This window comes from Cherax quadricarinatus, chromosome 73 (assembly GCF_038502225.1).
Source record: "Cherax quadricarinatus isolate ZL_2023a chromosome 73, ASM3850222v1, whole genome shotgun sequence".
Taxonomy (NCBI): Eukaryota; Metazoa; Arthropoda; class Malacostraca; order Decapoda; family Parastacidae; genus Cherax; species Cherax quadricarinatus.
In genome coordinates, this window is record NC_091364.1 from 8450682 (window position 1) to 8475391 (window position 24710).

The window sequence follows — 24710 nt, forward strand, 5'->3', positions numbered from 1 at the left end:
TCCCAAGGGGCATGCATTAAAAGTTACCCTGAAATTTTATTCCACATTTCATTGCTTTTCATGTGCAGAAAAGGTTCATTTCTAGTCAGCACAAAGTAATTTTTTGTCAAGTCCCTGAACCCACAAATTTTCTGGGTAACAAGCATACACAGTATAATCAGCGATTGGCTCACCATTTATCAGCTACCCATCTCTAACAGCCATCCCTTTTTCATGCTATTTTCCAGTAATCTCCCAGAAGGCTTAGAAACCACTGGCCACAACGTTGGTACTGACTTGAGGACAGCAATTTTGTCAATTACCCAGCATTTACGTAAAGGTGTTAAACCCATGGGGGTCATATACAATTAGGTTTATGGCCAACTTTCCATCATTGCTGGGTATGGAGAAATTATACTCTCACAATTAATAATCAAACATATCTTACAGTTGCCACATGTAAAGATGCCCAATACTTCTGAAAATTGCTGTACCGAGTTCTGCTCAACACATCCCAAGTCTCTCCCATCAGAGTACAGGTTGGCCATCACTAATCCAGCAACATTGGGACCTGCAGTGTGCCGGATTAGCAAGTGTCAGATTACAGAGTGGTTAGGTCAGAATACACTTAACCTATCAAGAGAGACTTTCTGCTACATCTTTCTCATTTTCAGCACGGCTTTCTCCTCTACTGGCTTGCTACTGTGAATTTACAATCATCTGCACAATTTCTGAGTCAAATTATACTGAGTCAGCACAATAATGAAATTTGAAATTATGCTAGCCGGATTATGGATAGAATCGGAACACTGATTGCCATATTAGTGATGGCCGACCTGTATGCAGAATTCAGCTTTGATAAACACGCAGATGTGCCAACAGGCCTTGTAGGTTGCACCAACTTTTGACAATTTTGGCACACCACACCTTGCAAATATCTACATTTGTAGCAAGTTTTCTCCACTAGTAAGGTAACAAATTGTGGATTAATAATAATTTTTTTTTTTTGGTTTTCAATTTAATTAAAAAACAATATTACAACTGACATACTAAAATTTAACTGCACAAAATAAAATGTACATCATATACACTCACACATATCAGACATACAAAATTCCCAAACATGACCAGGATCTTGCAAAGGAATGCAAGTCTTAAGACAATTAGAAATTTCCCTCAAGTTTGGCTAAAAATTAAAATAGCCATTTAATGTCATTCAAGTTATCCAGAACATTTGATTTTTTTAATTTAAGCTATCATTAATTCATGAAATTAATTTGCCAAGAAGAATAAATAGAATGAAATGTGCAGCTTAATCAGATCTGCCCTTTTTTCCACGTGGAACTGTTGCATATTTGGACTTAATGTTGTACCACATCATGTAAGGAACTAGAAGAGCAGGGATCATCAGCAGAGCGAAGATCAACCAATCAAACTGGAAAAGCAATATGTATTAATTAGATGAAAAATTCTAATAACCAGGCAAGATTTTTAAACAGTGTATACTTATTAGTGCAAAGGTGTTTACTTACAACATGAGGTGAAAATTTTCGGTCATAGTCACGGAAAGCAATGATCCCTCCTTCACCAGGCTCTGAGGTATATCCAATCTGGATCTGTAATTAGCATAAAATTACAGAAGGAATAACTGAGGAAATATTCCATACAAACAAGGGCATATTATATTTGCATATCTTGAAGTAAGAATTTCCAGAAACAAGGCACATTTAGGAAAAACACACAGAAATAAACTCCATTAATTTAAATATTTAATTTCAGTATCTTAACTGTCAAGTCTTGCATATTAAATTCAGTTAAAATGCCGGGAACAATGGGCTAGTAACTCCTTTTCCTGTAAAGATTACTAAAAAGAATAGAAGAAGAAAATTGTCAAAGTGGGAAGTCTGAATGTGCGTGGATGTTGTGCAAATGATAAGAAAGAGATGATTGTGGATGTTATGAATGAGAAGAAACTGGATGTCCTGGCTTTAAGTGAAACAAAGCTGAAGGGGGTGGGAGAGTTTCAATGGAGAGGAATAAATGGGATTAGGTCAGGGGTTTCAAATAGAGTTGAGCTAAAGAAGGAGTAGCAATAATGTTGAAGGATAAGCTATGGCAGGAAAAGAGGGACTACAAATGTATAAATTCAAGGATTATGTGGAGTAAAATAAAGATTGGATGTGAAAAGTGGGTTATAGTAAGCATGTATGCACCTGGAGAAGAGAGAAGTGTAGAGGAGAGAGAGATTCTGGGAAATGTTGAGTGAATGCGTGGGGAGTTTTGAATCAAGTGTGAGAGTAATGGTGGTTGGGGATTTCAATGCTAAAGTGGGTAAAAACGTTATGGAGGGAGTAGTAGGTAATTTTGGGGTGCCAGGGGTAAATGTAAATGGGGAGCCTTTAATTGAGCTATGTGTAGAAAGAAATTTGGTAATAAGTAATACATATTTTATGAAAAAGAGGATAAATAAATATACAAGGTATGATGTAGCACGTAATGAAAGTAGTTTGTTAGATTATGTATTGGTGGATAAAAGGTTGATGGGTAGGCTCCAGGATGTACATGTTTATAGAGGGGCAACTGATATATCGGATCATTATTTAGTTGTAGCTACAGTTAGAGTAAGAGGTAGATGGGAAAAGAGGAAGGTGGCAACAACAAGTAAGAGGGAGGTGAAAGTGTATAAACTAAGGGAGGAGGAAGTTCGGGCGAGATATAAGCGACTATTGGCAGAAAGGTGGGCTAGTGCAAAGATGAGTAGTGGGGGGGTTGAAGAGGGTTGGAATAGTTTTAAAAATGCAGTATTAGAATGTGGGGCAGAAGTTTGTGGTTATAGGAGGGTGGGGGCAGGAGGAAAGAGGAGTGATTGGTGGAATGATGAAGTAAAGGGTGTGATAAAAGAGAAAAAGGTAGCTTACGAGAGGTTTTTATAAAGCAGAAGTGTTATAAGAAGAGCAGAGTATATGGAGAGTAAAAGAAAGGTGAAGAGAGTGGTGAGAGTGCGCAAAAGGAGAGCAGATGAAAGAGTGGGAGAGGCACTGTCAAGAAATTTTAATGAAAATAAGAAAAAATTTTGGAGTGAGTTAAACAAGTTAAGAAAGCCTAGGGAAAGTATGGATTTGTCAGTTAAAAACAAACAGAGTAGGGGAGTTAGTAGATGGGGAGAAGGAGGTATTAGGTAGATGGCGAGAATATTTTGAGGAACTTTTAAATGTTAAGGAAGAAAGGGAGGCGGTAATTTCATGCACTGGCCAGGGAGGTATACCATCTTTTAGGAGTGAAGAAGAGCAGAACGTAAGTGTGGTAGAGGTACGTGAGGCATTACGTAGAATGAAAGGGGGTAAAGCAGCTGGAACTGATGGGATCATGACAGAAATGTTAAAAGCAGGGGGGGATATAGTGTTGGAGTGGTTGGTACTTTTGTTTAATAAATGTATGAAAGAGGGGAAGGTACCTAGGGATTGGCGGAGAGCATGTATAGTCCCTTTATATAAAGGGAAAGGGGACAAAAGAGATTGTAAAAATTATAGAGGAATAAGTTTACTGAGTATACCAGGAAAAGTATACGGTAGGGTTATAATTGAAAGAATTAGAGGTAAGACAGAATGTAGAATTGCGGACGAGCAAGGAGGCTTCAGAGTGGGTAGGGGATGTGTAGATCAAGTGTTTACATTGAAGCATATATGTGAACAGTATTTAGATAAAGGTAGGGAAGTTTTTATTGCATTTATGGATTTAGAAAAGGCATATGATAGAGTGGATAGAGGAGCAATGTGGCAGATGTTGCAAGTATATGGAATAGGTGGTAAGTTACTAAATGCTGTAAAGAGCTTTTATGAGGATAGTGAGGCTCAGGTTAGGGTGTGTAGAAGAGAGGGAGAATACTTCCCGGTAAAAGTAGGTCTTAGACAGGGATGTGTAATGTCACCATGGTTGTTTAATATATTTATAGATGGGGTTGTAAAAGAAGTAATTGCTAGGGTGTTCGGGAGAGGAGTGGGATTAAATTATGGGAAATCAAATTCAAAATGGGAATTGACACAGTTACTTTTTGCTGATGATACTGTGCTTATGGGAGATTCTAAAGAAAAATTGCAAAGGTTAGTGGATGAGTTTGAGAATGTGTGTAAAGGTAGAAAGTTGAAAGTGAACATAGAAAAGAGTAAGGTGATGAGGGTATCAAATGATTTAGATAAAGAAAAATTGGATATCAAATTGGGGAGGAGTAGTATGGAAGAAGTGAATGTTTTCAGATACTTGGGAGTTGACGTGTCGGCGGATGGATTTATGAAGGATGAGGTTAATCATAGAATTGATGAGGGAAAAAAGGCGAGTGGTGCGTTGAGGTATATGTAGAGTCAAAAAACGTTATCTATGGAGGCAAAGAAGGGAATGTATGAAAGTATAGTTGTACCAACACTCTTATATGGATGTGAAGCTTGGGTGGTAAATGCAGCAGCGAGGAGACGGTTGGAGGCAGTGGAGATGTCCTGTCTAAGGGCAATGTGTGGTGTAAATATTATGCAGAAAATTCGGAGTGTGGAAATTAGGAGAAGGTGTGGAGTTAATAAAAGCATTAGTCAGAGGGCAGAAGAGGGGTTGTTGAGGTGGTTTGGTCATTTAGAGAGAATGGATCAAAGTAGAATGACATGGAAAGCATATAAATCTATAGGGGAAGGTAAGAGGGGTAGGGGTCGTCCTCGAAAGGGTTGGAAAGAGGGGGTAAAGGAGGTTTTGTGGGTGAGGGGCTTGGACTTCCAGCAAGCGTGCATGAGCGTGTTAGATAGGAGTGAATGGAGACGAATGATACTTGGGACCTGACGATCTGTTGGAGTGTGAGCAGGGTAATATTTAGTGAAGGGATTCAGGGAAACCGGTTATTTTCATATAGTCGGACTTGAGTCCTGGAAATGGGAAGTACAATGCCTGCACTTTAAAGGAGGGGTTTGGGATATTGGCAGTTTGGAGGGATATGTTGTGTATCTCTATACGTATATGCTTCTAAACTGTTGTATTCTGAGCACCTCTGCAAAAGCAGTGATAATGTGTGTGTGTGGTGAAAGTGTTGAATGATGATGAAAGTATTTTCTTTTTGGGGATTTTCTTTCTTTTTTTTTTGGGTCACCCTGCCTCGGTGGGAGACGACCGACTTGTTGAAAAAAAAAAAAAAAAATACAGTACTGTTAATACAATACAACCAGCATGTTAGAAAGGAGTGAATGGAGACAAGTCGATTTTAATGGATAGGCTGTTGGAGCGTGAGCAAGGCAACTTTTGATGGGATTCAGGGTAACCATAGTTAGCTGAACTTTAGTCTTAGAGGTGGGAAGTGCAGTGCCTACACTCTGGAGGGGTGGGGATGTTACAGTTTGGAGGGTTATTTAAAATATGATAGTACACATACACTTTAGACAGGACATTGATTGAATAATTGTGAATGATTTCTAGGATCACCCTTGTCTTGACTGGAGATGCCAGTATGTGGCAATTACTAAATTGACAGCAGTAGTCCTTTATCTGCACATACTCTAATAAAGACATTTCACTGGCTCCTTCCCATCACCAGTTAACCATGAATCTTTTAACATCAATTGGTCATAAAGAGCTAGGAAATAAGGTTCAAACCTAATCACAAGTTTTATTCTCCATCCCTTCATGCAGATAACTGACAAGAGTGTGTGAAGTATAGCAAGTTAGAAAATAAAGCCTTTTAAAAATATTAACTATTTTTATGTAAAAATACATACAAATGTATGATAATCATTAAAAGGTGAAGTAAAAAGCTAACTTTTTAATGAATTTTTTTTTTGAACACTTAAATTATGGGAATCCTTATTTTGTTAATTCTTAACTTGCTTTTTAGTCTAAGTTGCATATCTGGACATGCTAAGTTGCATATCTGAGCATGCAGCAGGCATGTGAGAGCATGTTAGATTGGAGTGAATGGAGACAGTTTTTGGAACCCAACAAGCTGTTTGAGTGTGAGCAGGGTAATATTTTGTGAAGGGATTCAGGTAAACCAGTTAGCTGGACTAGTCCTGGAGGTGGGTAGTACAAGGCCTGCACTTTAAAAGAGGTCTGGAATACTGGCTGTTTGGAGTGACACCTAAACTGTCATATCTGATGGTGAAAGCATTTTTTTTTTGGGGGGTCACCCTGCCTTGGTGGGAGACTGCCAGTGTTAAAAAAAAAAAAAAAAATTAGTAATCTAGTAATGACAAGCACTGCTATACCCTTTTAGCATGAATACAGTGTAGAGAACTTTACAAGAACAGTTTTATAAGTGATTAATGTATACTGCTCATTACCAAGTGGCACAAGTTCGGAATGCTACCAACTAATAGCTTTTACGTTAACATTAAACTGTCCAAACGTAGATCTATGTTCGCTCGCGTAGTGCTCCGAATGTAGATCTATGTTTTATTTCACACGCTTTCAAATGTAAAAAAAAAAAACTGATCTACGTGGGTGAACGTAGATCTACGTTTGGACAGTTTAAAAGTTTGTAGTAAATAATACAGTATGCCTTTCATGTCATAATTAATTTCACCAATGAAATTAATAAACAGTATTCAATATACCTCTGCAGAATCTTCAGATGGCTGGTAAGACACTTCTGCTGCTGTGAAGTTAAAATAACCATACTTCTTGGGTTTCACAACAACAGTGTGAGAAACATTTGCATTTGGAGCAATTCTGTCAAACTTCACTTGCAGCTGACCACCAGCTATGTCAAAATCTTCAGTACTGTAAAAAAATATTAATATATTATATCCATTCTTTTACAGTTTATAGTGGTACAACAATATACTAACTTACAATGACAATTTTTTTTTACTACTTAGAGCCTTTGCAGAGCCCAATCAATACACAGGAAATTTTTAAGATTGCTGTGAACCAACAGAGCAGTTCTTTGTCATCCTCAAATAACAAATCAGATACCTTTAACTCTTTTCTAAATAAAGTGAGGAGTCAGGATGTTAAGCAGTGTAGTTCTAGACCTAAGAAAATGTTTCCCAATAATTCACAAATGCTTGTTCGTACAAATAATGACATTTTGGCCTTGCTTTCAAAAATTAATAAACTATCAAAGATACAGCAAATGTCAAAAATAAAATGGTCTTTGAAGAGGCCATTCTATAACATACTATAAGCACATTCACAGCCCTTCAATATTTCAGTGATCAAATATTAGAGTTAAATTTTGAAATAGCAGCAGGGCCAGGGGTCCCCACCTGACCATCTCCAATTTTGATAAAATTTTACATGAAGGTTGGCATGTTTCATACTAACTTCAGGAAAGTTTTAGTTCATGATATGCATTCTGAGAGTCATAGCAGAAATGCTATGGCTCTCAGAGTGAAAGCCTGTGAAAATTTCACCAACCCAAAGCACATAATCAGAAATGTTCAGGTTATTGCTGTGGCAGATCTAGAGGAGTAAAAGTTGTGCAAGTAGGAATGCCCATAAAACTTTTGGAGCCAATTTAAATAACTGCAGTCCTAAAATTTGCATCTTTTACTTTTTTCACAGTATGAAGCCAAAGTAGAAAAAATGTGTAAAACACAATCTTGAATTCAGCTGCCTATACCTCTACAGGAAAACATTTTAGTATGACATTGTTGTAGCCAGCTACCCAAGTGGACATTGTCACAATGCTAAAATATCAGACTCCAAACGTTTTTAGTTCGTGATAATGGTACCTAATAAACACAGACTAATGAATTTTTTCGGTATGGCATATTAATGCGAGTGAACAAATATACAAGTCAAATCATGACTCACCTAAAACCTGCATCTGTGAGCTGTACATTGATTGCAGCAGCCTGACCAACATTGTGGACAGAATACTGAACAACAATGTCTCTCCCTTCCACTAAGTACAAATTATGAACACGTTTGGCAGCTAGCAATCTTGCTCTTTCTTCTCCTTCACCTTCAGAAAGAACACAGCCCACAAAAGCTAAGGCCAGGATTAAGTAGCTTAACACTGCAAGAAAAATAGGGTATGTCAATCAATATTACACACACACACACACACACACACACACACACACACACACACACACACACTTATGTTATATTTATGAGAAAGTATCCTCCCCCCTTTACTAATGTACATTACAAAAATACACCACTACATCACCAATGACTTTTTGGAAGAAATACAGTTTTTCCAACAGACCATCACAATTACATCATAAAAATACTGTAGTTTCATGTGAAGCATTAAACTCCTATTGCATTCATGAGGAGAGCACTAAATCCATAAGGGCCATACAGCATCAGGGAGAATGGGAAGCAATCATATTCAACCCAAGGAAGGAGAGATCATGTCCATTTCCTTTGATCAAAAGCCCTTTCAAAATTTCAGGGAACCTCCCTTGAGGGAGGTAAACCAAACAGTGCCTGATCTTCCCTTAAGAAAAGTTCCTTGATGGTAGCAAGTGGCTACTGATCAAAGGAAATGGATCTGCCCTCCCTTTCTTTGGATCAAACCCAGCAATACAATGGGCATGTTTCCTTACACCTGCTGCCTGTGTTCTAGCAGCACTCGCCTAATTGCACCAACTGTGGTTGCAGAGGTCAAGGCTCAGCTCTTGGCCCTGCCTCTTTGCTGGCTACTATTGGTTTCACTACTAGCCCTTAAACTGTCCAAACAGATCATGTTCACTTGCATAGTGCTCCGAACATAGATCTATTTTTTTTTAACATTTGAAAACGCATAAAATAAAAAAGGTAGATCTACATTCGGAGCCCTACGTAAGTGAACATAGACCTATGTTTGGACAGTTTAAGGGCTAGCTGCATGAACCCTGTGTATGGATTCTGCCTATACCACTTCACTATCTTAACTTCCAGCTGTGACCTCAAGTACCCAAGACCTGCCTCTCAGACTCTCCTTGTCCACCCTGTTAATTTGTCAGAATATTTTGTACAATGTAATCATGTCACCTCTGGTCCTACTGTGCTCTGGTGTCAAGTTTATCTCCTCTAGCCTCTAACTTTTCCTAGCTTTTTTATATTCTTAACCAGATGAGAGCTCCATACTGGCACTCCATACTTCAAGATGGGCTTGACATATGCCATGGGTAAGGTTGTGAATGACTATTGATGTTCCTGAAAGGTACCCTGAAATTTACCAGTCTTCGGTTGCTGTATGCCTCAGGCAAAATGCTCAGACCTATGCCCACCACTTTTGAACATCTTTGCTCTTCTGATTTCCACAGCTTTGCATTTAGTGGGATTAAATTCTAGTAGCCATTTGTCAGATCAATCCTGTGCTTGTCCAAATACATACGTAGATTTTCTTGGTCTACTTCTGTCTGCATTAAACTCAGTTTCACATCTGTAAATGGACATTTCTAACTGTCTTGAAAGTTTTTCACATACGAGAAAAAACTGGTCCAAATACGGACCCTTGTGGAACTCCACTCACCCAGTCCAACACTTCCTCCCTGACTAACTCATTGCTTCCTTGACTCACTGTAGTGCTTTCCCTAATTCTTGTCTACTCTAGTTTTTGTGCCAGGCTCCTGTGGGGTACTGTATTGAACTCTTTACAATTAAAAAATGTAGTCCATTCATGCCTCTCTCTCTGTCCCTCTTGCCTAATTTTCACTACCTTATCAAAGAAGGTAAAAGATTCAAGAGAAAGGACTTACAATCTTGGAAACCATACTGGATGACAAATCCACTCCTCTCTAGGTGCTCCATTACTCTTCTGATCATCTCCATAACCTTACTATGTATATTAAATGGCACTGACCTATAATTAAATGCCACCTATGTCCCTTTCTTTAAATAATTTGACTACATTAGCTGTTTTCCAGACCTCTGGCAGCTGCCTTGTTAATAATCTATTTCTACAAGTACGTGTACAATGTATACTATAAGCACAGCTGACAATGACATACTACTATATAAAAAGCCCCTTGTTATGTAGAGCATTCTGAGCAAATTATGTCCATTTTGTCCCCAGGATGCAACCCACACCAGTTGACTAACACCCAGGTACCCATTACTACTGACGGGTGAACATGAACAGTTAAGGAAACATGTCCTAATGTTTCCACCCATACTGGAGATTGACCCCCAGACTTCAGTATCTGAGTAAATTTATTTAGGTACAGGTACAAAAATACAGTTACATAAATTGTCATAAATAAAATAAAATTTTATTTCTTTGCTAAGGTTACAATGTATATTTACATTTCATAATTTGATTGGAACAAAGAAAGCCACTATCATGCCGAGGCATTTCAGGCAGACTTAACCTAATACTTATAAAGTCTACACAGGTGAAGAGTGGTAGAATATAAATATTCAATATTTTACTCTATTATTAATATGAGGTAATACAATTTATGATTAATACACACACATTTACGTTTGTAATTATGTGAAGATTACCTAGGATAAAAAAAAAAAAAAAAGATTTATTTCCATTGGGAGTCCTTGAGTGATATTAGATCTGTTGACTGTTAATGGTTCAGTTCCTCTGCTTCCTCAGTAAGTACCTGGAAATATAAACACACATGCAGTATAATGTGATCCTTTATTGACAACGTTTCACCCACGCAGTGGGCTTTTTCAAGTCACACACAGATCTGTGTGTGACTTGAAAAAAAGCCCACTGCGTGGGTGAAACGTTGTCAATAAAGGATCACATTATACTGCATATGTGTTTATATTTCCATTGTGTCGGTATTTTATACCATTTATTTCCATCAGTAGGTACCTGCTTCCTTCCTGCCCTGCAACGCTGTATAGCCCTTGTGGTTTAGCGCTTCTTTATTATAATAATAATAATAAGTAGGTACCTGGATATACATGCGATTTGATCGAGTCGTATAATGGGGAAGAGCATTAAAAAGGACCCAAATGGAAATAAGACCGACTGTCCTCCGACCCCTACAAGTTTAGCGTTCCCTCGTGAATGTAATAATTGGATAATTAAGCAAGGTGCGGATGGTTCAAATTCCTTATATAATAAAATAACACACACACACACACACACACACCACATACACACACACATACACATACACACACATACACACACACACACATACACACACATACACACACACATACACACACACATACACACACACACACACATACACACACACATACACACACACATACACACACACACACATACACACACACATATTAACAAGATTACCGGTACAATTTACGAAGCCTTTAAACTAACCCTTCATAACACAACACCCAGAGACATTAATAAATCTCGCAGCCACTAGATGCAACAGTTATAGTATTCAGCAATCTTACTTCTTGCTGGAGGCGAGACTGATATGTTGATAGAGACAGAGAGAGTGTGAGTGATGATGGAACTAGTACACTGTACTAGTGCTGCCACCTGACTACCACAACACCTCACAGTTGTCACTCTCTCAACCCACACTATGGTTCTTTGTCCTTACACTTTAATAACAATAACATTTAATTTTTAAATGTATGTCAGTGTTACAGTGTTGGGTACTACATTAAATAAATAAATAAATAAAATTATATTATTCACTCTCATATAAATTCTTGGTTATCCCAATGGAAATAAGTCACCTTGACTTTTTTGGGGTTATCCTTGATAATTTACACTATGTATGACAATTGTACTTAGTGTACCTGTACTTAAATAAGCTTTCTTACTTACTTACTCCTTAACTTTGCTGACTTGGCATTTATGGAAATTTATTGTTAAATCTATGTAATGTACTTTTAATGTCTTTAATATCTGTGTTCACTCAAGATCATTATAAAATAACTGTATGTTATGTACCCAAAGTCTAAATAGTAGCTTACTCTTTCACCTTTTCTTCCTATTTTTTTTTTATTTCTTATGAGCCATACAAGAGTTCGTCTTTTTCTCCCTCACTTTCTCCTTCACCTCCATCAGAATCATTGAATCAATTTATACCACTGTCTTTAAAATCTATGTAGATTTCCCTGAATAAAGCTTAACATACATACTTCTTCATTTTATCTTCGACATCTTCACTCTTTATTTTCTTACTTTTCTTGGCTTCTCTTATTGTTTCTTCTTCTGTTCATATCTTTTCTTTCTCTTTATCCTAGCTTCTTCTCTTCATCCTAGCTTCTTTTCTTCATCCTGTCTTCTCTTCTTCATCCTAGATAATTCAATAGTTAGTCTGATTAACTGACATCTTTAGCATACACCCCATATCCATCCTGTGAGTGGTAGTCATCATATATCCATTCTGTGAGTGGTAGTCATCATATATCCATCCTGTGAGTGGTAGTCATCATATATCCATCCTGTGAGTGGTAGTCAACATATATCCATCCTGTGAGTAGTAATCATATATCCATCCTGTGAGTGGTAGTCATCATATATCCATCCTGTGAGTGGTAGTCAACATATATCCATCCTGTGAGTAGTAATCATATATCCATCCTGTGAGTGGTAGTCATCATATATCCATCCTGTGAGTAGTAGTCATCATATATCCATCCTGTGAGTGGTAGTCATCATATATCCATCCTGTGAGTGGTAGTCATCATATATCCATCCTGTGAGTAGTAGTCATCATATATCCATCCTGTGAGTGGTAGTCATCATATATCCATCCTGTGAGTGGTAGTCATCATATATCCATCCTGTGAGTGGTAGCCACCTCATATTTATCTTGTGAGTGGTAGTTATTTCATATCTATATTGTAGACAGTAATAATTTCATATCCATCCTGTGGGTGACAGTCGCCCCATATCCATCCTGTGGGTGGTAGTCAACCCATATTGATCCTGTGGGCAGTAGACATCCATTATCTATCCCTTGGAAGGTAGTCATCCGCTATCCATCCTGTAGATGGTAGACATCCATTATTCATGGGTAGTAGTCATCTCATATCCCTCATGTAGATATGGGATAACTAAAGATTGAGGCCTAGTTGAATATCTTCCACCTCACATTTGACAGTATTTAAGATTCCATTCTCATGCTTCAGCTTCATCTCCTTCCAGACCCTGGAACTGAACTCTTCTTCAGGCTGAGGGACTGACCACCTCAAATACTATTTCTCCAAGGTTGATGGACTAATTTCATCATCTTCATTCCACTGCTAATTCACCTGCTGCCTCTGTATTTGACTGGAGAAGTCTACCGTGTAGGCAAATACGTTTCAACAATCAAGATACCTAATTGTTGCACATGTGTCTTACTCATCATGAATTATAATCCTCATGAGAAAAATTAGTGTTAGGAAGGACCCCCAATGCAAATAAGCAAAGGTCCCAAATGGAAACAAGTCACTCTGACTTTTTTGGGTTATCCTAGGTTCTCTACACATATGCTGCTATGTATGATAATCTATGTAACTGTATTTGTGTATACCTGAATAAACTTACTCACCTACACCATGGTGTCCCGTGGCCTGGTGGCAAAAACTCTCGCTTCAAACGGTGAGGGGTCCGGGTTTGATTCTCGGCCAAGGGGTGGAAACATTGGCAGTGTTTCCTTACACCGGTTGTCCATGCTCACCCATCAGTAATAATGGGTACATGGGTGTTAGCCGACTGGTGTGGGTCGCATCCTGGGACAAAATTGACCTAATTTGCCCGAAATGCTCTGCATAACGAGCGGCTTTCTACATAGTATGTCACTGATGTCAGCTATGCCTGCATACCTTGTACATGTACTTGTAGAAATAAAGATATTATTATTATTATTATTATTATTATTATTATTATTATTATTATTATTATTATTATTTTATTATTATTATTATTATTATTATTATTATAGTATAAGACTGTTCACAAGAGCAGTTGAGAGGAGAGTTGGTAGAAGGCAGTAGAGATTAAAAGCGATTGCACGTTAGCAGATGGACATTAGGAAAGGACTGTTCAACTGCCTCTCAGCATACATAACGGGGATTACCAATGGACCCCATCCCCATGGTTGTCTTCAAGAGGGAGTTGGACACCTGTGGACAGGCTTCTAAAGTCAGTGCCTGACCAACCGGCTGTGGTTCGTACATTGGTTTGCGTGCGACCAGCAGTAACAGCCTGGTCGACCAGGTCTTAATCCTCTGCTAGGCCTGGTCATGGACCGGGCCGCGGGGCCATTGACCCTCGAAATACCTTCCAGGTAAGGAAGGTAATTTTTGACCATATTCTTGAAGCAGTAGGCAGGTAAAGGAGTTATAGGCTCTTCTGGGAGAGAGCTCCATATTTTTTGTACTTTTCATGTACATAGTCCTAGACAGGTTATATGGAAGATGTGGGATGACAAAAAAAGTATATTTGTACTGTTACAGTGTGCTGTGTTGCAACAGTATTTGAATGTGTTAAATGTCCTGTATATATGGTATGCACAACACAAGATATGAATAATTTGTATGTTGAGTAAATTTAAACTCTTGAATAGCTGGGAGACAAGGACCAAAGTATTCTGATGGCAGATTTTTGTTTTGTGTTATGGCAGGTTTGAAGTAATTAGCTTCCCATGCAGTCAAGGTATTTCTCTAATGGATGGTTATATGTCCCTATAGCTAATTATTATTATTATTATCAAAGGGGGCGCTAAACCCGTAGGATTATGCAGGATTATGTAGGATTATGGAGCCACAGCCGGGCTGTGGTTCGTACGTTGGATTGCGTGCGGCCAGCAGTAACAGTATGGTTGATCAGGCCCTGATCCACCGGGAGGCCTGGTCGTGGACCGGGCCGCGGGGGCGTTGATCCCCGGAATGCCCTCCAGGTAGACTCCAGGTGGGGGGAATGTGGAAGGTATTCAGGCTTAATTCAGGGAACCGGAGCACAGATCCAATCCCAGCTGCCCGGGAAATCATTTTTTTCCCCGGAAAATTCGCTTTATTTTACACTTTTTGCGTGACCTACGAGTTTTTATTACAGTTAACCATTGAAAAATCGTTTTCTCTCATCATCTGTATGAGAGAACGAACCTTCAGGGGATACACCGATAGAAATTTCTACCCCTAGGGCATCACATTTTTTACGCAATATGACGAGTCAGCACTGTCACCATGCCTGTTATAAATGGCTGTAATTCCTTTTAGAAACATCGTACAAGGATAATAATTATACCAGCGTGTAGCCAGAAAGTTCAGCTATTTTTTGGTAACAATAACTCCATTTTCATATTTTTTCGAATTTTTTTTTGCTCCGCGCTCGTGAACCTGACTGCTCCCTTAAAGATTAGCCGGTATTCTCCCGGCCCGGGCCTTTTCCAAGTGGTGGCCCGGCCTTGTCTCCCTCTCTAGGGAGTGTCTGAGACCTAAGTCTCCCATGGGAGGAGGCACAAGTACCTCCTCATCTTTGGGACCAACTGTCCCCAGGCCTAGCCACAAGCTAGGCCTCTCTGGTCTGCCATCCCCGCCCCAAGGGGCTAATGGGAATGACAGTCTTATGAGCTAAAGGCTCAGGCACCTACCCTACCCTAGAAGGGTTAGGCATGGTGTCGATGTGAATTTTTTTTTTTTTTCGCCGGTATTCTCCCGGCCCGGGTCTTCTTAACCATTTGTGAGTTGTCTCTGAATTTATGATTTTTTTTTTTCAAATGAGGGATGTGTATGTGTGTGCATTTTTCAGTGTATTTTGGATGTAGCATGTGCAGATTATTTATTATTTCAATTATTTATTTTAATTGTTCCATTCACTGTTTATAGTAGATTATTATGTAACATGTAATCATATATGTTTTTAATGTATATTTATCAATAAAACAAAAAATGTGATATTTCTACTGGAGTCATAGAAGGCTTTGGGAATGAGAGCTACTTATAAATGATCCAAGGAATGATAAAGTAGCTTCAATCCCTTGAATCAAGAGCCGTCATCAGAATACTGTCAAGAAAACAGAAACAATGAAGGCGCTGGTGAAGTGTTTTATGTTTTTTTGTTTTGGCGGGAAGACCCAGACTAACATCAAATATTACTGCAGCAATAATCTTGATGGACTGAAGATATGTTGTCCTGTCCTTCATATCAGTGACAAGTCACCTATACTCTTCCCGAGGCAGTTGTCCTCATCATGCACGCTCTAAGAAGCAATTAATTTTTCTGGTAATATTAATCAGTACCGCCATCGCTCGACAGATTTCTACAGCCTGGTAGAAGCCGGTTACTGACTATGGAGTGTGGATGTCTGGCTCTGCCGGGGTTTAAATGTCGGGTTCACCTGCTCTGATTGGGAACTTTTTGTTCCCGTTTTCATTCTTGAAGAGAAATCCTGTTTTCTTCCCAGTTGTCACCCAACTTTGGTCATTAATTCTTTCCCCAGCACTGAGAAACAGGGCTCAATACGGTGTAAGTTGTAGGCGCCCTGTAAACCTCAAACGAAAGAATAAATAAAGAGAAGATCCCACCAAGAAAATGGAAAAGATATTGCTTTACATTTCAACAGGTAACCTTAGAGCACTACAGTACCTATACCTAATTATAATATATTCCATAGTGTTATTAATCATAGCTGATTACATTAAATACATGACCTGTTTATACCATTTTGCTCTCCTGGTGTATGTTAACTGAAGAGTTACTGTTATCACCTGCAGCACTGTATATAACTCTTATGGGTTTACCGCTTAGTTATGATAATAATAATAATAATACTGTTATCACCATTGTATGACTTTAATTATATGTTCTTTCCAGGATTGAATCTATGTCTTTCAGTTGTAAATGGAAGCTGCTACAGCTAAGCCACGATTATTATTATTATAATCAAGGGGGAAGCACTAAACCCGTAGGATTATACAGCGCCTATGGGGGGATGGAAGGCATTCAGGCTTAATTCAGGGAACTGGAGCACAGATCCAACTGGAGCACAGATCCAATTCCCTAGGTCAAGAGCCCCTCACCAGCGTCAAGGAGCCTTCCTTGAGGGGAGCTAAGCCACGAGCCATTAATTCCTTATAATTTGTAACTTTGACTCTTTTTGGGGTTATCCTAGGTAATTTACGCTGTATGATAATTGTACTTATTTGTACCTGTGCCAAAATATACTCACTAAATACGTTTGTTTAACATTCATGTAATCTATTTTATTGTGAAAATCATTGTGGTCTTATATACATATATACTGTAATTCTTCCAAATGTAAGTTAGGTTTAAGCTTGCCTGCAATACTTTGCCTAATTAAGGGGCTTTCCATGTGAGATGAAGTGTCATCCAGTTTTGTACAAACAATGTATCGGGAAATAAATTGATTGATTGACTTCAGGCTGCACATTCCAAAGATTGTAATATTAGTAACTGCTCTTAATCTATATTCTTGAGAAAGATTCTTGATAATGGGGACAAGTTTTTCCTTTATATTACCCAGTTTGTATTCTATATTATCATTACCCGAATTATGTCACATTATGTAAATGCAATCTTATTGATTTGTAGAGTTTAAATATAACCTTGGGTTTTCTATTACACAGGTTTTTCATACAAACCTGGGCAATTCATTTACTTTATTTCAGATACTGAGGCATTGTTCCCGTGGATTCAGATATCTACTAACAAGACTCATTGTTGCTCTGTTTAATTAATATTCATCTATTCTATCAGTCTTCTACCTTTTATAATTAAAAAATTAATGTTTAACATTTCAGAGAGAAAAAATAAATTTATCATTGAAGAATTAGAAGCAGCAATTAAAATAATTAAAACTGGAAGTTCAACTCCAAGCTGCTGTTCCCATTTGGTACGTCTGGCTTCTACTACCATCCATCCTGATGAAGGCTGTGACAGTGGTATGGAAGATGCCAATATCTCCACTCTTTGGCATGACTGGTCAAAACATGAGCCCTTACAAGAATTATATGCTACCCAAGAGAATATAGGAAATGAGGGTGAATGTATTGACAACCAAGATGAAAATGTGTTCAGGTATTGTAAATGTTTAACCTTTGTCAAGAATTACTGGTACAATATTTGTAGTTCACTAAATTACACAACATAAAATACCATAAGAGGACATTATATAACTTAGAAAAATGTGGATACTGTACCAATACTGGAGCAAAACATATATTGTGCTTTATTGATTTATGAGCTGGGGACAAATTTTATCAGATAAACATATGTTTAAAATTTTAGTTGAAAACTAAGCTAATATGTTACTGCACTTTACTTCTCTATACAAATTAAATTACTTTAAAGAAAAAATGAGTCTTTATTTCAGTGTTATGTAAGCATTAGACTCTCCATGAATTGGAGCTTGTTGAGTGCAAGTTGGCAATTTTGCCTTTTGTGATGGAGTGTGATTGTCTTTGTGAACCAAAGGGTGTAATGGTAGGGTGTCAACTGAGTTTCTATGAAACAATGTGTGAGAATGTAGGGCTGGACAAAATGATAAGTGGTCCAGCCAAAGGTGAAAATAGCCACCAGATAGCTTCCAGATGAGCAATTTACATACAGTATTGCACTGATTTGCAAATAGGACTTCTGGCACTGTGACTCATTATATGATATTACATTGCCTTGCATCATGTCTGATGGAAGACTTGTTTATACAAAAGTACAAATAACTTATGTTACAAGCATTATTAAATAAATTGAGAAAGCTTAGGAAACAAATGAAATTAACAGTTAAAAACAAAAGAGGGAAGCCATTAGATTAGGTGGAGGTATTGGGAAGATGAAGGGAATATTTTGAGGAATTGCTGAATGAAGATGAGGAGAGGGAGGCAGTGATTTCTTGCATTGGGCAGGAAGGTATAACAACTCTTAGGAGTGAGGAAGAACTAAAAGTGAGTCTGGTAGTGAGGAATGAAAGGGTGTGAAGCAGCAGGGGTAGATGGGATTAAGGCAGAAATGCTTGGCGCGTTTGTTCATTACATGCATGAAAGGGCAAAAAGGTACCTAGAGTTTGTCAGAGAACATGCATAGTTCTTTTTTATAAGGAAAAAGAGAATAATATAGAATGTAGGAATTTTAGTGGAATAAACTTCTTGAATATACTCAGTAAAATGTATAGTAGTTATTTAAAAAATTATGGATAAGATAGATAATAGGATTGCAGTGGAACAAGGAAGTTTTAGGAAGGCCAGGGGATGTGTGGACCAAGTGTTTACTTTGAAGCACATCAGTGAATAATACTTTGATAAAGGTAAGGAAGTTTTTATTGTTTTTGTGTATTTAGAAAAGGCATATGATGGAGTGGATAGGGGAGCATTATGGAAGATGTAGCAAATGTATGGAATAGGTGGTAGGTTACTTAAAGCATTACCCTAACCCTTAAGGTGCAGGTTAGGGTATGTAGGGAAGAAGGAGATTATTTTCCAGTAAAAGTAGGCCTAAGGGATATGTGATGCTACCATGGTTGTTTAACATTATTTATAGATGAGATTTTAAAAGAAATGAATGTTAGGATGTTATGAAGAGGTGTGGGATTGAAAGATAGAGAATATGGTATAGAGTGGGAATGGCCAGAGTAGCTTTTTGCCATGACACAGTTCTCTTGGGAGATTCTGAGAAATTGCAAAGCTTGGTTAATGAATTTGGGAGGGTATGTAAAAGAAGGAAGTTAAAAGTAAACTTAGGAAAGTGCAAGGTGATGAGGGTTCATCGAGTCATCTGTGGGGACAATGATCTTCATCCGTGGAAGTAAAAAAGGGGAATGTGCAAGAGTATAGTGGCACCAACACTGCTGTATGGGTGTGAAGCATGGGTTTTGAATGTTGCAGCAAGGAGGAGGATGGAGGCAGTAGATGTGCTTGAGGGCAATGTGTAAGGTGAATACTATGCAGAAAATTTGGAGTTTGGAGATTAGGAGGTGTGGAGTTACCAAAAGTATTGTTCATAGGGCTGAGGAGGGGTTGTTGAGGTGGTTTAGACATTTAGAGAGGATGGAGAAAAATAATATGACTTGGAGGCCTGGTCATGGACCAGGCTGCGGGGGCGTTGATCCTGGAATACCCTCCAGGTAGGGCGTATAAATCTGGGGGTGAAGGGAGGGAGGGGTAGGGGTCATCCTTTGGAATGATTGGAGGAAGGTGTATAGGTTTTGAGTGTAAGTAAGTAAGTTTATTCAGGTATACACAAATACAGTTACATAGAATTATCATACATAGCAGCATGTGTGTAGAGAACCTAGGATAACCCAAAAAAGTCAGACAGAGTGACTTGTTTCCATTGAGTGTTAGGGGCTTGGACATGCAACAGGCTTGTGTGAGCATTTTAAATAGGAATGAGTGGAGGCAAGTGGTTTTTATGATTTGTTGTGCTGTTGGAGTGTGAGCAAGGTAACATTTATGAAGGGATTCAGTTAAACTGGTTAGCTAGACTTGAGTTTTGGAGGTGGGAAGTACAGTGCCTGCCCTCTGAAGGAGGGGTGGGGATGATGCAGTTTGAAGGGTCATTTGAACATTGATGTAAGTGCCCTTCTGGCAAGACAGTGATTGAATGAGTGACAGTGAACTTGTTTTCTTTGTTGAGTTACTCTATGTTGGTGGAAGATGGCCGGAGTGTTAGAATGCAAATTATTAAAGCACTTAAGTAGTGAATACTATTGGTTGTTTACCTGGAGTTTACCTGGAAAGAGTTCCGGGGGTCAATGCCCCCGCAGCCCGGTCTGTGACCAGGCCTCCTGGTGGATCAGAGCCTGATCAACCAGGCTGTTACTGCTGGCTGCACGCAAACCAACGTACGAGCCACAGCCCGGCTGGTCAGGTACAGACTTTAGGTGCTTGTCCAGTGCCAGCTTGAAGGCTGCCAGGGGTCTGTTGGTAATCCCCCTTATGTATGCTGGGAGGCAGTTGAACAGTCTCGGGCCCCTGACACTTATTGTATGGTCTCTTAACGTGCTAGTGACACCCCTGCTTTTCATTGGGGGGATGTTGCATCGTCTGCCAAGTCTTTTGCTTTCATAGTGAGTGATTTTCGTGTGCAAGTTCGGTACTAGTCCCTCTAGGATTTTCCAGGTGTATATAATCATGTATCTCTCCCGCCTGCGTTCCAGGGAATACAGGTTCAGGAACCTCAAGCGCTCCCAGTAATTGAGGTGTTTTATCTCAGTTATGTGCGCCGTGAAGGTTCTCTGTACATTTTCTAGGTCAGCAATTTCACCTGCCTTGAAAGGTGCTGTTAGTGTGCAGCAATATTCCAGCCTAGATAGAACAAGTGACCTGAAGAGTGTCATCATGGGCTTAGCATCCCTAGTTTTGAAGGTTCTCATTATCCATCCTGTCATTTTTCTAGCAGATGCGATTGATACAATGTTATGGTCCTTGAAGGTGAAATCCTCCGACATGATCACTCCCAGGTCTTTGACGTTGGTGTTTCACTCTATTTTGTGGCCAGAATTTGTTTTGTACTCTGATGAAGATTTAATTTCCTTGTGTTTACCATATCTGAGTAATTTAAATTTCTCATTGTTGAACTTCATATTATTTTCTGCAGCCCACTGAAAGATTTGGTTGATGTCCGCCTGGAGCTTTGCAGTGTCTGCAATGGAAGACACTGTCATGCAGATTCGGGTGTCATCTGCAAAGGAAGACACGGTGCTGTGGCTGACATCCTTGTCTATGTCAGATATGGGGATGAGGAACAAGATGGGAGCGAGTACTGTGCCTTGTGGAACAGAGCTTTTCACCGTAGTTGCCTCGGACTTTACTCTGTTGACTACTACTACTCTGTGTTCTGTTAGTGAGGAAATTATAGATACATCGACCAACTTTTCCTGTTATTCCTTTAGCATGCATTTTGTGCTCTATTATGCCATGGTCACACTTGTCGAAGGCTTTTGCAAAGTCTGTATATATTACATCTGCATTCTTTTTGTCTTCTAGTGCATCTAGGACCTTGTCGTAGTGATCCAATAGTTGAGACAGGCAGGAGCGACCTGTTCGAAACCCATGTTGCCCTGGGTTGTGTAATTGATGGGTTTCTAGATGGGTGGTGATCTTGCTTCTTAGGACCCTTTCAAAGATTTTTATGATATGGGATGTTAGTGCTATCAGTCTGTAGTTCTTTGCTATTGCTTTACTGCCCCCTTTGTAGAGTGGGGCTATGTCTGTTGTTTTTAGTAACCTTGGGACGACCCCTGTGTCCATGCTCCCTCTCCATAGGATGGTAAAAGCTTGTGATAGGGGCTTCTTGCAGTTCTTGATGAACACGGAGTTCCATGAGTCTGGCCCTGGGGCAGAGTGCATGGGCATGTCATTTATCGCCTGTTCGAAGTCATTTGGCATCAGGATAACATCAGATAGGCTTGTGCAGGGTTTTTGGAAGTAGTACATGAATATGACCACCCATGGATGAAACATTGTACCAATAGAGAATATGACTGCAATTCATGCCTTTATTACCACTTGTTGGTATTATGTCTCCAATTTGCACCAATGAATGCTATTGATGTTATGTATTATCATTTCAAGGTACAATGACTTTTTCCTCCTGGCAGAAGCATTACATAAGTTTGCTGATGATTTGCAAGATCTTGGAAGTTACCTTATATACTTGATCTGGACTGTAGACAAATATGTACCAAATCCTAGGTAAGTATGTTTCTTACATATATGTGGAATTGTATTTTTAGAATTTTATAATAATGTTGGGTACTGGCATGTGTGTGAATATGTAATTGTATGAAAGTTACAGGAGAAGAACTATATTCATTGTATCCTGTCTTTAGTATTTAGTTGATCATACGTTAATGTTTGAGGTGATTATAGCACATAATACCTAATACATGTCATTACAGCAGTCTTCCCCAATATTTGTCAAGTCATTATCTCGTCTCCTTTTGATTGTGTTTTTTCCTTTCTTTATAATTGTAGCCTGTTCTCTCTATTGATGATTTTTATAAATCCTTCACTATCTATTTTCAGGTAGTTTATTGTTTTATGGTCTTTCATGTAGTTATCAAATCATTTATCCTCGTATAATATTTACTGATGAGTATATTTTCAGCATTTTCATTCTTAACTTGTAAGTTATATTTTTTTGAAACTGGGAACCATTTTGTGGCATATTTTTGAATGTTTTGGTTTTAACCACATCAAATATTGTCATTAGCTGAAAGTTTATTTGGTTTTATTACTCATGACAAAATCCTATAGCCTAGTCCACAAGTTTACTTAGGAATTTGTTGATTTTCTCTCTCTGTCTCTGTCTCTGTCTGTCTCTGTCTCTGTCTGTCTCTGTCTCTGTCTCTGTCTCTGTCTCTCTCTCTGTCTCTCTCTCTTTTTTTTTTTTTTTTTTTTTTTTACACAGGGTTTGACAAGGTTAAGGATCCCTAACTTTATTGACAAGCTATTTACAGGTTAAGGATTCCTAACTTTATTGGCAAGCTAAGAGCTGTTACCTACATCAGCTCATTTGAAAGCATTTTTATTGTTATGAGACATACAAGTAGGGAACAGGATGAAGTTGGAGCCATCTGTGGGCCAGCATTTTCATTTGATCAACTGACTTTATCTCGTTGATATCATTATGCTGTACAAATGTGTTCCATACTCGAGTCATCCTGGGTATGTATGATCTCAGATGGAGTGATGTTCTGGAGAAGGGTACAGCCAGAGTGAAGTTGCTGCTTTCTGCCCGTCTTGTGGCATAAAAGCTTGTTTCACGCTGTCCTCGAAGTGGATCCAAGTGTGGTATTTTGACAATATTGGCCTTGTACATAACAGTAAGGCCACCCACATCCCTCCTATGTTGAAGGCTCTGCTGAAATGACAGATCTATCCAGGATGGGTCCAGGCGAGAGATGAGACGTCTTGCTCTGTTCTCTACTCTGTCAAGCAGTCGCAGATGAGAGGGGGGGCAGGCAAACCAAGAAAGTGGAGCATACTCAAGGTGTGAGCGTACTTGTGCCTCATACAGGATCTTGCAACCCCTACTGTCAAGCAGATGCAAGATACGGCGAAGTGCTGTAAGCTTCCTGGCTGCTTTGTTTGCAAGATTTACAACATGGTTCTTCATGGTTAGTTTGGAGTCAAATTTCACCCCAAGGATATCAACTTCTTCTCCAGGTGCCCCAACACCCTCCCATTCATCCTTATTACTGCCCCAGCATTACCATCATGGTGCCTAGAGACGATCATCATTTGCGTTTTCTCAGGTGCAAATGTTACTTGCCATCTATTTCCCCAAGCTGATACAGCTCTCAGCTGGTGATTGATGTAGCTTAGAGCAGCTGGCATTTCTTCTCTTGGATAAGTGAATGTCAGTGTACAGTCGTCTGCATATGCATGTGATTCTGGGATGAGATGAAGAAGGTCGTTGAAGTAGACATTCCATAACAATGGACCCAGCACGCTTCCTTGTGGAACACTTGCCCCAATAGGATGTCTTGCTGATTCCGTTCCATTGAGAACTACACTTAGAGATCTACCATGAAGGTAATCACTGAGGAGACATAGCGTAGAGCCTGCAATTCCCAGTGCTTGAAGTTTTGCTAAGAGGCCCTGGTGCCACACCCGGTCAAAAGCGCCAGCAATGTCCAGTGCTACCACACAGCTGACTTTGGATTCATCCAGTGACTGGTGCCACTTAGTGGAGAGGTTTAACAACAGATCAGCAGCAGAGTAACCTTTCCTGAAGCCATATTGATGATCACAAAGTAGTGAGTGGTAGTCAAAAAACTCTGTCATTTGTCTTGAGATTATTGTCTCAAGGATCTTACCAGTGATTGACAAGAGTGACACTGGTCTGTAGTTGCTGATTTCTGCTCTGCTCTTCTTTTTGTGAACAGGGACTACATTTGCCTCTTTCCATAGAGAGGGCC

At 39.1% G+C, this 24710-nt stretch overlaps 2 protein-coding genes across 4 annotated transcripts in view; one reads left to right on the forward strand and one right to left on the reverse strand.

The window, feature by feature from the left end:
• Positions 1 to 975: 975 nt before the first annotated feature.
• SsRbeta (signal sequence receptor beta) lies at positions 976 to 11399 on the reverse strand. The gene is made up of 5 exons (XM_070100590.1): positions 11281 to 11399; positions 7765 to 7969; positions 6561 to 6726; positions 1512 to 1595; positions 976 to 1414 (listed from the first exon to the last, which is right to left on the reverse strand). Coding segments are annotated over exons 1-5 (579 nt in total). The 5' UTR covers positions 11282 to 11399; the 3' UTR covers positions 976 to 1291.
• Positions 11400 to 16044: 4645 nt separating this feature from the next.
• The window catches only part of mi (minus), a 58326-nt gene continuing 49660 nt past the window's right edge, over positions 16045 to 24710 (forward strand). For 2 of the 3 annotated variants that reach the window (XR_011394056.1, XM_070100594.1), the window contains exons 1-3: positions 16053 to 16394; positions 17593 to 17869; positions 22360 to 22479. Coding sequence is in view for 2 of the 3 variants with exons in the window: in XM_070100594.1 (XP_069956695.1) it covers positions 16364 to 16394; positions 17593 to 17869; positions 22360 to 22479 (428 nt within the window). In the remaining variant the exon portion in view is untranslated. Of the gene's footprint in view, positions 16395 to 17592; positions 17870 to 22359; positions 22480 to 24710 lie in introns of all 3 variants that reach the window. The other variant, XM_070100595.1, reaches the window with a different exon arrangement.

What these genes read in the sequence shown, in the direction of transcription:
- SsRbeta (XM_070100590.1), bottom strand. An exon ending in CTCACAGATGCAGGTTTTAG is followed by an intron (nt 6,727 to 7,764) that starts GTGAGTCATGAT and finishes ATTTTTTTACAG; the next exon opens with TACTGAAGATTTTGACATAG. An exon ending in GAAAATTTTCACCTCATGTT is followed by an intron (nt 1,415 to 1,511) that starts GTAAGTAAACAC and finishes TTGCTTTTCCAG; the next exon opens with TTTGATTGGTTGATCTTCGC.